Source organism: Peromyscus maniculatus, chromosome 1 (assembly GCF_049852395.1).
Source record: "Peromyscus maniculatus bairdii isolate BWxNUB_F1_BW_parent chromosome 1, HU_Pman_BW_mat_3.1, whole genome shotgun sequence".
In the NCBI taxonomy this organism is placed as follows: domain Eukaryota; kingdom Metazoa; phylum Chordata; class Mammalia; order Rodentia; family Cricetidae; genus Peromyscus; species Peromyscus maniculatus.
Window position 1 is genome coordinate 18,768,866 of NC_134852.1, and position 13,500 is coordinate 18,782,365.

Consider the following 13,500-nt stretch of genomic DNA (forward strand, 5'->3'; position numbering starts at 1 on the left):
TCTGGTGCAGCTGAAATCAAAGTATCTGGGAAATGATCAATGAAGAAGATTTCTGGTCCTGGAGCATGCTAGAGCAGCTGTCATGGGACAAGGTCCACCAAGACCACAATATATGGTCCACCACGGTTTCAGTCTACCTTGCATTTAGAGTGCAGCAAACAGGCAGTCAAGATTCCATGAGAGGAAGAGAGCCACAAGAAACTTAGCCCTGTTGGCAACAACTTACTGGATTCTTTGTGCATCATCTGGGCAAAGGAAAAATTCTACTATCTGAAAGCTGAGGATTACAGTGTGCTAAACACAGTATCATCAGCTCATGTAGGCTTCTATTTCAACCATCTGACAAAATTCCCATACTCATTTTTAGCAGTATTAGGAAGACTAGATGCTAAAACCTTAACTTTCTTTGATGGATTCATAAGGTAATAATTGAGTAAAATGTGGAAGATAAGAAAAACTTATATTTTACATTGTTATGATAAAATTATGAGAACATTTTTTTCTCAACCATACCAAACTGAATATGGACAAAACTGAGTAATGTCTCATAAGAACAAAGGGTCCAAAACATGGAAAACACAGAGAAGTGAGGCGAGAAATGTACACCAGCCACCAACTGGGATTATACAATAGAGCAATGCAGCCTCGAAAGATGGTGGAGAGAGTATAAAAAACCAGGAAGGTAGACACCAGAACCAGGATGTTCTGGGTTGCTCTCGACTCAGGGGAATTTCTACTAGAACCATGACAGCTACGGATATTTTGAACCCTCTGCTTGTGTCTGTAGAGAATGACAATCATTGAGGCACTGGACCAGGTGATGAGCACAGCAAAAAATAATTCAGGGCATATCACCAATGTTGTATAGAGTGAGTCAATGGTTTCATCATGTCCTGTAGTAGAGCAATATCCAAAATCTCGATTTCTTGTCATGTTTTTGCTATTTGTTTTGATAAATTTGTACATAAGAAAAATGAAACGTATTACCATGTAGAATACCCAGAGTAGGGAAATGGAGCAGCCAATGTACTTTGAAGCTTTGACTTTGTTATCATTCCAAAAGGATTTCCTGGGACTGATGGTCATGGCCTGGAAGACACTCAAGAGGCAGGTGGTGCCAATGGACACACTTCGAGCAAATCCTTGAATGTACAGTAGGAGCTCACATCCAAAATCATTCAAGAACTGCTTTAATCCCCAAACTACCATTGTTTGGGGCACTCCTGCAGAGAGAATAACCAAGGCATTGGCTGCCATTAGATGCACGAGAATCAAATCTGTGGGTTTTAATGTGTGTTCTCTGTAGTAACGGTCTAGACAGTAGAACATAAGAAAGAGATTTCCTAGAATTCCAGTGGTAGTTTGTGATAAGAAAATGATTCTGATAGTCAGATTCCAGATATTCATTCTGTGTTTCAGTACAATATCCTTAAGAATATGGCCACACTATTTCTCAGCTCAAATGAATAATGGCAAATGATAGTAGCCAGAAGTGAAGGAAGATGCCATTGATCCATGGAGCTACATAGAGGCCAAAACCGAGGGTCCTTTAAATTCATAAGTTCAAGGCCAGCATAGAACACACAAAAATATCTTATTTCCAAAATTTTGACATGAGCAGTTACTTTCAATGTTTGTTACTTTGAAATTCTTAATACTTTAGAATGCAAGTGTTGATGGAAGAATAGCCATCAACTTTCCCAGAAAATGCAACAACCAGGATGATGGGATGTTGGTCCATTTGAAAAAGGAAAGTTACAGGGAGTGAAAACAAACTTAAAGTAAATCTTTCAGAATGTACTCATATTTGCTAATCATGTTGTAAAAGAAATCAACTTTAAGAACAGACGCAAACCAGCTGGCTGTGCTGTGCAGCCCCAGGGAGATCACTCTTGTCCCTCACACTCATCAGGCATGCAGGGACAGTCAGCTGTCAATCAAGAGCTGGGGTATAATTGACCTTGTAGCCTATTCTAGAATAATTTTATACTATTCTGAAGAAGTTTATATAGAATGGGGAGATGAGCTGAGACCTTAGGAACATATAAATGTAAGCTCTACTTCCCTGTGCACTTCCATGTAGAACACCCAAGGATATGGCTGCAGCAGACATAGAAAATACTCTGTTAAGTGTTGCAATACAGGCGAGGAGAGGCAGATACCACTGTCACGAGTATGACTTCACAGCTTCTAATTTTTAAGAAATGTGTGTTAATGTGGGAGTGAATGTGGATAGCATCCCGGAAACTTGAAAGAGGCCCATAAGAGTTTCTCAAAGTGTGATCAGGATGGTAAAACAACACATGTGTTTTGAAAGTGAAGGAAGGAATTGTGTACACTGGACTTTAAAAGCTGGGATGAGGGAAGAGAAATGGGGGGAAGCAGAGGGGTTGGGTCTATCAAAATAGTAACTATGAAAATGCCTTAAGGAAACTTACTACTTTGTAACCTAGCAAAACATAAAAAATAAAAAATAAATCCAAACAAAATAAAAATATAATAAATATAATGTAAAGAAGAAAATGTTGACAGTACCAAATTTGGGGATTTTCATAGAGAAATCAGGAATCTCAGGCCTTGCAAATGTCTGTGAATGCTAGTACAAACATTGATGTAAGGGATACATTTGCTTAAGTGGGGCAAACATAACCCTACCCACAACTAATCACACTTTAAAATTTTTTCCAACATTCTATTCTGCATTTAACTATTTTGAGAAGATGCACTTTGTAGAATTATAATTTAATCTGTGTTATAGAAGGTAAATAATTTTTATAAGTTATAGTTGCATCTCTTTAATTTTTGAAATAAAAATATCATTGCATCATTGTTCCTACACAAACCCAAACTCTCAAATTCTTGGCCAGTGGCCTCTTTTTCTTTAATTGTTGTTACATGTAAATGTATATATGTCTATGTTTTTGTACATATATATATATATAGTTATTTATATAGATATATATAAAATCAGCTCATTCTATCTAATGTTACTTGTACATATATGATTTCAGTGTTTACAATTTGATTGTAGATAAAAATGTAGGACCTATTTTCTTGTACTCAAAGTAACTCCTTCATTACTTGTAGCTCTAAATATTAAAGGAAAAAAAAAACTTTTCAATGCAATAGTTCATTACAAAGAAAATACAGCTAATCCAAAGGTAAAAAACAGAAAAAGCATGAGTGATCAAAAACACACAACAACTAATAGTGTTGTTGTGTTGTGCCAAGTCCCAGTGATACACCCACAATACAACTCCTGCATTCAAGGCTCAAGGAACATTGTGATAGTAGAAGCAGAAAGATTTTTAAGAGCCATAGAAATATGTATCTGTTGTGAGATTGCATCTTCTAAAATATTGGGAAAGCTATGCCTATGATGTCTCAAGATGGCTGCATAAAAAATCTGAATAATGACATGAACACACATGTTCACATGGAAGGGGGAAGTAACAAAAGGCTCCAATCAATCACTTTAAAGAATAATCACATAGATGAGCTTAGTTTTTACATCATCCAGTAACAATCATGGAAGCTTTTACCTGCAGATTACCTAGAAATACCCAATAGCAGCCCATGATCAATTAATTATGAGCACAAAATAAAATTCTACAGATCAATTTCAACCTTGGGAGACCCCCTATCATCTCAGAAAATCAGGAGAATCAGGTAATTTATGTTGAGATGAGGCATTCAGGAGAAGGCAAATGAGGATATAGTGGATCTTTTGTGGAAAAAAAGTAGAGGACTGTTATAGGCACAGTGAAAAGAATGAGCACATTCCAGACTTTTCTGGAGGCAATTGTTACTATGGAGAGGATGGAAGTAGGGAACCAAGAGTGATGAAAAAGTTGCCTGTACTCCAACTCATGTGATCCACAGGGATTAGGAGAGGTATGGTAATAAAATTGGCCATAAATTGAAAATTAAAAAAAAAACTTTTGAAAATTGATAACTAAAGAGAAGAAAGATTGCAAGAAAACCAGAGTGCAAAGAGTCATCTTTGAACAAAAGAAAACATAACCCTGAGAGCGAGCAAATGCAACTAGGTCAACACACTAAAAGTCAAAAGACAGGGCTGAACACAGTATTCTAAAATTGACAGTCCATCCCTAATACCTCCACTAACAACAATGGACCACTGCCATTTTACAAACTAGCACAGGGCCACTTGTCATTTCTCAAAATTTGAGTCCTCTCACAAAGGATTCCATAACAAGTAGTAAATAAAAATCTGTCTCAAAAATGGTTGTATTGTGGAAAATAGGACTAACTGATACAAAATGCAACCCACACTGGTTGTTTTCCAATTATTTGGCCTTCTGAGGAGTTACTCTCAAGTGTTTTTCTAGATATAAACAATTTTAGATCATTTCAAAAAATTTCTTTCATACCAATGGTTAGGAAGACAATAATACATTCCCAAAGTCATATGCACTAAGATAAACTAAGATAAACATCAGTATGTACAACCACAACCAAGGAAAATGTGTGCTAACCTCTTAAATGTTACCAATAAGTATGTTCGCTCAAAGAAACAACAGAGGTCTGATTTTGCTAAAGTAGTTCAAGGAAACTGTTGAGAACCTTACTGAATAGTTTTTGCTGTACCTATTGTATTCAAAGTTGAAATTGATTTGTAAAAAATCATCTAATATATAGGATTGTGCCTTTTGCATAGGAAAAGTATATCATGGACAAATAGGAAAAAAAGAAAGAAGGAAGAGAGAAAGAAAGGATGGAAGAGAAGAAAGGAAGAAAGGAACAAATAGATAAAGAAAGGGAATGATGAGAGAGAGAGAGAGAGAGAGAGAGAGAGAGAGAGAGAGAGAGAGAGAGAGAGAGAGAGAGAGAGAGAGAGAATGATGTTTGGGTTCAGTTTTTTGAACGAATGAAGCTGGTGTCTATACACAAAACTCATGGAATCACAGTTTGAGATCATGATCCCAACAAACACCATCCACTATTTGTGAACACTGATGTAGAATGATATATGAGTTCACTGAGTGGCTGTCACAGCACAATCACAAACATATTCTTTATTTATATTTTTGCTGCTCCATCTGACAACCATTCCCATAGGAAATATGACATCAAGGATTCACACTTTCAAAAAAGAACAGGTGAAAATGTAATATCCTTGGAAGCTTTGCTTTTTTTTAATTGTGTCTTTGTTGTGTTTCATTTTGTTTTGTTTTTTTGAGATATGGTCTCTCAATATAGTTCTGGCACTTGCTTTGTAGATCATACTAACCTTGAAATTGCAGAGTTCCCTTGCCTCAAGCCTCCTGAGTGCTGGGAGTAAAAGCATGCACCAAGACAACAGGCTCCTTGGGAACTTTTTAAATTCTCCATATAAATATCATATATATATATATATATATATATATATATATATATATATGAATTGATTAGGACACATAGTGCCAAACATTGGGCAAGTGAAAACACAACATCACTGGAAGCTTTTTAAAGTCCTACCTACCTCGAGTTGTGCTTACCAAGAGGCCAGACACATTTCCAGGAAGATGAAGCCAGTGAACCTATCCTAACACATCTGTGAGGATAAAAAGGTTCATTTACAATTTTTTAACATGTTGTTCATTAATTTTAATCTTAGCTATATTACCTAACATAAATACACACATATATACACCAAAACAGATGTGTTTTTAATTAATAACATCATTATTTCCATTATCTTCAATCAAAACCTAGATTTTTTTGGTTTTCCATATAAAATTAAGTATTATCGTTTCCAAGTCTGTGAAGAATTGTGTTGGTCCAATCAGCTGTTCCAGTTACAATTATTGACAAGATACTTAATGTTAAAAGTGCTGTATGTATTAAGACTCCTTGAATGTCAATGACCAAGAAGTATGTGTGCAATGTGCTTGAGAATTGAGCATTTGTGTATCCATTTGGATTCAGTGAAATGAGGTAAGAAGCAATGTTTATGAAAAGAAACAGTGATTGAGTGTTAATTTAGAGCTTTGCTAGGTATAATAGTTTGGGTTGGCATCCATTGTCTCTTAGTATCTGCATAATGTTTGCATAAAAACCTTCTGGCTTTTAGAGTCTCCATTGAGAATTCAGGTGTTATTCTTATGGGTCTGCCTTTATATGTTACTTGGCCTTTTTCCTTTGCAGCTCTAAATATTTTTTCTTTATTCTGTATGTTTATTGGTTTGATTATTATGTGGCGAGGGGATTTTGTTTTTTGGATCAAATCTATTTGGTGTTCTATAACCTTCTTGTATCTTTATAGGCATTTCCTTTTTTTACGTTGAGAAAGTTTTCTTCTTTGATTTTGTTGAAAATATTTTCTGTGCCTTTGAGTTGTTATTCTTCCCCTTCTTCTATCCCTATTATTCTTAGGTTTGGTCTTTTCATCATATCCCAAATTTCCTGGACATTTTGAGTCATGGCTTTGTTGGCTTTACTGTTTTCTTTGACTGATGAATCTATTTCTTCTACTGTATCTTCAACGCCAGAGATCTTATCTTCCATCTCTTGCATTCTGTTGGTTATGCTTGCATCTGTAGTTCCTGTTTGTTTACTCAGATTTTCCACTTCCAGCATTCCCTCAGTTTGTGTCTTCTTTATTTTCTTGATTTCAGTTTTTAGGTCTTGAACTGTTTCCCTCACCTGTTGAATTGTTTTCTCTTGGCTTTCTTTAAGGGATTTACAGATTTCTTCCAATTTTTTTGTTTGACTTTTCTTTGAATTCTTTAAGGGAATTTTTCATTTCCTCTTTAAAGATCTCTATCATCTTCTTAAGGTCATTTTTAAGGTCAATTTCTTCTGTTTACTCTGTGATGGGATGTTCAGGTCTTGCTGATGTAGATTCTGATGGAGCCATATTGGTTTTTATGTTGTTGACTGTATTTTTGCACTGACATCTACCAATCCCTTTCTCACCTTGGGGCAAGTGGTATCTGTGTCTGAGGAAGGCTCTCTCTTGGTCTGATCAATACTCTTGGTCCAGTGGGAGCTCTTGGTGTAGTCAGTGCTAATGGACTCTTTGTCCATTTGGCTTCGTGAGCTCGGTCTCAGGGAGTAGCAGCAATCTTGGCACGTGGGTGGGTTGGAAGGGGTGGGGCTTGTGTGTTACAGGGTCTGATGGGAGAGCATGGTAGTCTGACCTGTCTGCAGGAGGTCTTCCTGCTGACTGGCCTGAAACTGGGACTGCAATGGGTGGTAGTATAGGGGCACAGGGTTGTGCCCCCTGGCCCAAATCCTAGGGCCTGGGGTGTTCGGGTATGAGGATAAAGACTCACCTCTTAGTAAAAATTGGGTGCTGGCAGGCTCTGCCTCAGGAAACAGTTGCAGTCTTGGAGGGTGTGTGGCATTTGGGGGTTACAGGGTCTGGTGGGGAATGGTGGTAGTCTGACCTGTCTGCAGGAGGTCTTCCTGCAGACTGGCCTGAAACTGGGACTGCAATGGGTGGTGGTATATGGGGTGCAGGGTTGTGCATCTAGGCCCAAAGCCTAGGGGTTGGGATGTTCAGGTATGAGGATAAAGACTCACCTCTTGGTCCAACTGGCTGCTGCATTTACAGTTATTGACAAGACACTTCATGCTAACAGGTGCTCTGTGTATTGAGACACCCTGAATGTCAATGACCAAGAAGTATGTGTGCAATGTGCTTGAGAATTGAGCATTTGTGTATCCATTTGCTTTCAGTGGAATGAGGTAAGAAGCAATGTTTATGAAAAGAAACAGTGACCACCATTCATCACAGGGTGAGATTGCTCTTGTGCTCAGATCTGTGAAGTCACTCTGTCTAATATGGAAATGAGTGCTTGACTTCACAGCCATAGGATTCTGCACACAAAAATGCAGTGTAATCAAATCCACTGAAATCCAATCCTCATTGGTAAATATTCACTTTGTTTTATTATTTAAGAGTTACATACACAATGGCAAATAAAATTTTTAACAAGATTTATTGTTAGTGTATGTGTATCAATCTGTATAACTCAAATTCTATAGCCCTTCTTCTGGATAATGTTTCATAGTATGCATCAACACAGACATAAAGTTCAATACCAGTGCAGAAGTCACTTGACTTGATTCCTACATTAATAGAGAACACAATCCTATTCTACTCAATGAATAAATGCTCCCTCTCATATGTCCAGCTTCCTCAATCATGCCTGACAATATTCTGTGATCTTTCAGTTCCTTATGCTCACTGATATATCAGCCAGAATTAGCAACATGTCCTTAGTAACTCATAAAAGACACTCAGGGACTTATTTATCTTGAAAAGACTCATATGTGCACCCTTGTTCTCAAAGAGAGGGGTTAAGTTGCATTCTACAATTTCTCTGGTTGCAAAGTTCTCACACTGATCACATAAGACCCATATTTCAATTGTCATAGGATTAATAATATAAGATACCAGGCTTCCTTGTTCTGAAGAATCTCCAATGTAGGCAGTTCAGACACAATGTTTAGCCTAATTTCTTTTTTTTGCATCCTAAAGATTATAAGAAATAGCAGGTGTGATTTTTTAGTAACTAAGTGTATAAGCAACAAACAGTTCTAACAATTTATGGGACAATATTCATTTTTTTTAAATTCCACTTTCAAGACCAGAACAAAGAAACACAGGGTTAAGTGACTCTTTAAATCCAAGTGCTGTTTGTGTCAAGTAGACTCTGACAGGACTTGAATATCACTAGTGTGGTGCAAAGACAGTCACCAAAGTCCCTGATCATAAAGGGATGGGGCATGTTCTCAAATGTACTCCAGTCTATATGCAGCTTGTGTTCCATACTTGATGTTTTATGTACTTCATTGGTTGTATGTTGTATGATTTTGACTGTAGAAAGTTTTTAATTGTGGAAACTGGAGAGATGGCTCTGTGGTAAAGAACACTTGATTCTGTTTCCCAACACATAAATGGTGGCCCAAAACTGCCTGCAAACCCAGATCCAAGGGTTTCACATACGTATTTTTGTCCTCTGCAGTCAACACATTCTCATAGCACACATATATGCATGCAGGCAAAACATTCATGCACATGAAAGTAAAACAGATCATAAAGTCTTTTTAAACATAACTTTTCATTTTTATAATAAATGCTTATCTTAACAGCCAAATGAAAAGTGCAAATAAAATTTTCAAAATGTTACTAAAATGTAGTGTATAAGTGTGTTATTATGTGACATAAAATTTTCACACTTCCCAGTTCCTTTTCATATGCACAATATGGACCAGATGTTCATGATGCCTCAAAAAATAAACATTGTTATCATTGAGAGGTAAAGGCTAGAGTATTAACTACAGATGAATTACCAAAACCATTTATTTGTACAAGCATCAACATGAAATACATATGCATGGGAAGAAAACTGTTATTAAAATATTTTCATTTAAATTTCTGTGTATACTTGCTACTTTTTATATTGATGAACCAATTATAATAACATTGATAATGCACAAAGAGAGTAAATGTATGTAAAATACCTAAAAAGGAATCTGAAAAATGTGAAAACTTAACCATTGTCCAAACTGAAATAACTAAGTGAGGTTATGGATAGAGCCTTGAACCTCCATGCACAAGACCCTGTGCTCAATTAGCAACAATGGTCAACAGTGGGAAGGCATGTCATCAAGATATGTTTAAAATTTGAGTATGACTAAACCAGGGGAGATAATTCAAGATAGATTTGGACCTGGATGCAATTGTCTGATAATCATACTGAGACTCTTCTATTCAGTGTTATTTTACCAATTCACAGGGAAGATTCAAGCTGTCATTGAACCAGAGCTCATCCAATGCAGACACAGTTACTGCCTCTGTAGCTCATAACTGTGCTCTTAAATAAGAATACATTTCACTCCAGAGTGAGATTCATATTGTGCACCTTTTCACATGTGTGCTTCCAATAGTTCCATTTTAATGATTACTACAGCTGTGAATCCAGGAAGTTTACCTATAATAATAATACCTGCAAAATGAGTATACACAACACATCCTGTGAGGTAAGATGAGCTATCTCATTGACTTATTACCAAATTTCTTCAGCATGTTCACAGATGGGCTGTATTACCCTGGTGTTACCCAGTCACCCTCAGTAGGACACCTATGTTATGGTAGGAAACAACATTGACTAGCAAAAGGTTAGAAACACTTTGTTCTTTCTCACTCACCTCTTAACTATGCAATAATTCTTGTGCCTTCCCTCTTTGTTCCACAGATCTCTTTCTACCCAGGATTCCCATCATCAGACATGAGCACTTACACAGGCCTCTTCACTGCTGGCTCAGCAGCACACTGCAATATCATGTACTTACCTGGATTCTTACCTCTGCAGTGTGGTGGGCTCAGTGTACAGATCCTGACTTCATAATAACCAGCACTGTGAGAGAGGAAGGGATCTCAAGCTCAAGCCTGAGATAAAGGTTTGAGACTCTATGACTTCACCTCCCTTCAGAATGGCAATTTTCATGTCACCTTCCCTGGCAATGACAGTGTGGCTTTGGGAGATAAAATCATTTATGAAACTTTTTCCAGTTGTTAATTAAAAAGACATTTAGGAGTTTCTCATGTATATCTCCAATGACACAAGGTGTTTTGAAGAGCTATTCAGTTTTCCTGATCCCTGAAGCATGACTAGGTCTCCAGTGGAAGGTGCTAGAAACTTTGAGGTCAGATTCAGGACAAATTTACAGAAGTCTCTATGTTTCATTGGATATAGGATTCTCTGACTTCTTCACATAGAAATAAACTTAGTTATTTTTAAAAGATTTAAAAAAAATACTACTTAATATCTCTTTGAGTATTTCATAGGTTGATAAGCCTTTTAGTCAAGTTCTTCCACCATTATCTCCTTCCATGTTATTTTACTTCCCCCACCCCTATTCCCTCCAAATTTCATGTGTTTCTAAAAATAAAACAATACAAAACAAAGCAAAACAATTACTTAGTGTAGTTATTAATGGTAGTATGTGCCTAGCACAGGGGCATCTATAGAAGCATTGGTAACATTTCAAAGTTCAAATCCTGAAAATAATGTGACAAATCCTATCCAGAAGTCATCCATTGTCAACACCCCTTAAGCTAGGAGTGGGACATCCTGACAACCTCCAATCTTCTGGAATTTTGTCTAACTTGATCATTTTCAGGTTTTGTGCATACTGCCCTAACAAGTGAATTAACAAGTAAAAATACCCTGTTCTGTCTGTTCAAAACCAGTTTGTTTAGAATCATCTACTCAGAATGGTTCTAACGTACTTTCTGCCTCTTCTTCCATGATGATTCCTAGTTCTTGGGAGGAAGAGTTGTGATACAGACATCCTAATTTTAGTTGGGCTTTTCAGAGTCTCTTATTCTCAGCACTTTGAATGATTGTGAACCTCTGTAGTAATCCCCCTATAATTCAAAAAGTAGCTTCTTTGATGAGGGTTGAGAGATGTACTGATCAATTGGCATAAAGATAAGAGCTTTTTGGGACAGTTTGGTACTATGTCCATTTAGCAGAATAATAGTAATAAGTTCTTCAAGATGGACTGGGTACTCTCTACCCACATATTATTGTACCTGATTTGGTTCCAGGCATGTATTCTATTTTGGGAAGTGGACTTTCAACTCAATCATAAAGTGGTTCATTATTCCCACGATGCTCATGACACTATTTCACAATGATTATTGTTGATATATTTCTCAGGTTCACCTCTAGTTAGATTTATGATTACATCTAGCACTATGAAAACTATCTAGTAGAGATGAACCATCCAGGTAACCACTCATTTTTCTTTCTCCATGACCTATGACTCAAGTATATGGTATCTTCAGCAATGGGATCTTACCTATTGGTAAGATAAAAATTTCAGATTTCTGACACTATTTTTGATTGTGTTCAATTCATTTCTTAATATTCAAATATGTAATCTGCCTCATTCTAGTGTTATCAACAGAGGAACAGATTCATTCAAATCTGAGAAGTTCTAATGAAATGGGAGTCAAAGAAAAAGCAACTTATCACAAGTAGCAAGTAGATTATTAGCGTACGTAGTATAATGCAATACAATACATTTTATAATGTTGGCATGACAACATTCTGCGAAACATGAAGAATTTTTCACCTTGTGGTGAACCAAACATTTCAGGGTTTTTTTTTTGAATTTTTGAATTTAACTATATTTACATCATTTCCCTCATTCTCTTTACTCCTTCCAGCACTTCTCAATACACCTCACAATTTTTCTCATCTTCATGACCTCTGATTTTTAATTGTTTTTACACACACACACACACACACACACACACATGCGCATGCATACACACACAAGGAGAGAGATAGGAAAAAGAGAATAAGAGGGAGAAAATGTATTAGGAAGTATAAGGACAATGTACAAGGACAATGAGAACTAGCCAAGGATGTTCCCTCGAAGTTTGCTATTGACAGGAATTTGCTGCTGCCTTCTGTGAGTACAGACCCTCACAGACAGAAAAGAGGGAGTTGTAGAACCTCAGGAGGACCAAACAGGAGCTTTTGTTCACTGTGATTTACAGTTAGTGCTCTTACAAATGTTGGTTCAGTTCCATAACATTTAAAGTTTTAATTACTGTGGTTAAGATGTATATATAAAACAAAAATGCCCCTGTATTGTAAAGACTGTACCCTACCAGCCTATTCCCATTTTCCAAACATGAATATCCATTCTTGAAATTGACTGACCTTGTAAAATTTGTTTTTCTTGCAAGATAGAAGGTCATAAGACTAACAACAATTTCTGCATTTGTAATCAAACTTCCTTATTCTGTTCTCAAAAAAGCCTTGGACAACTGCAAGACACATGTGTTAAAATAAACCTTTGTGAACATGTAGACAGAAAACATTCAATCCTGTGGGTTTGGCTTTTATAATCCCTGAGAGGAAAGGGATAGATCCTACATCTTGGGGGTGCTCTTGGCTGCAGACCTGGGCCATATCAATTAAGGTGTCAGGACCTATATAAAAAGCATCTTATTAAAATGTATTCATGGTCATGGTGAGTGTCTGAGTAACACCAGACCCACAACAAAAATAAACTCTGCTATATGATTTTCATTTTCCTACTGCATAATCATTCCTCTGTTTCTAAATCAAAATAACAATATTCTTGAAGTTTTTCAGAAAATCTAGAAATTGCCTTTTATTAATATATGTCTTATTCCTGCTAAAATATTTCTATAAATGGAATTTGGCTTCTTGGAAAAACAATTGTGCTCAGTAATCTCTGTCTCTGCCTCTGTCTGTCTATCTGTCTCTGTCTCTCTCTCTCCTTCTCTATGTGTGTCTCTGTGTGTGTGTGTGTGTGTGTGTGTGTGTGTGTGTGTGTGTGTGTGTGTGTCTGTGTTATTGTCATTTTCATTTGGTTCATTCAGGTCCATTGAGGAATGACTCCAGAATTCAAATCCATTCACAGCTTATGTTTTTCTACCAATGAGTATTCCTCAAAGTCCAACCTTTTTCTTTAGCTCACTGTATTAACTTTGTGACC

The 13,500-nt window shown here is 36.7% G+C and overlaps 1 protein-coding gene across 1 annotated transcript; it reads right to left on the minus strand.

The window, feature by feature from the left end:
- Positions 1 to 465: 465 nt before the first annotated feature.
- Positions 466 to 1,431, minus strand: LOC102909784 (vomeronasal type-1 receptor 4-like). Its single transcript, XM_006996370.2, has one exon. It carries the CDS (start codon positions 1,405 to 1,407, stop codon positions 466 to 468), a length of 942 nt encoding a protein of 313 aa, XP_006996432.1. The 5' UTR covers positions 1,408 to 1,431.
- Between the last annotated feature and the right edge of the window lie 12,069 nt (positions 1,432 to 13,500).

Bases quoted from the DNA above. Each gene is read 5' to 3' on its own strand.
- LOC102909784 (XM_006996370.2), bottom strand. From the start codon at position 1,407: ATGAATATCTGGAATCTGACTATCAGAATCATTTTCTTATCACAAACT.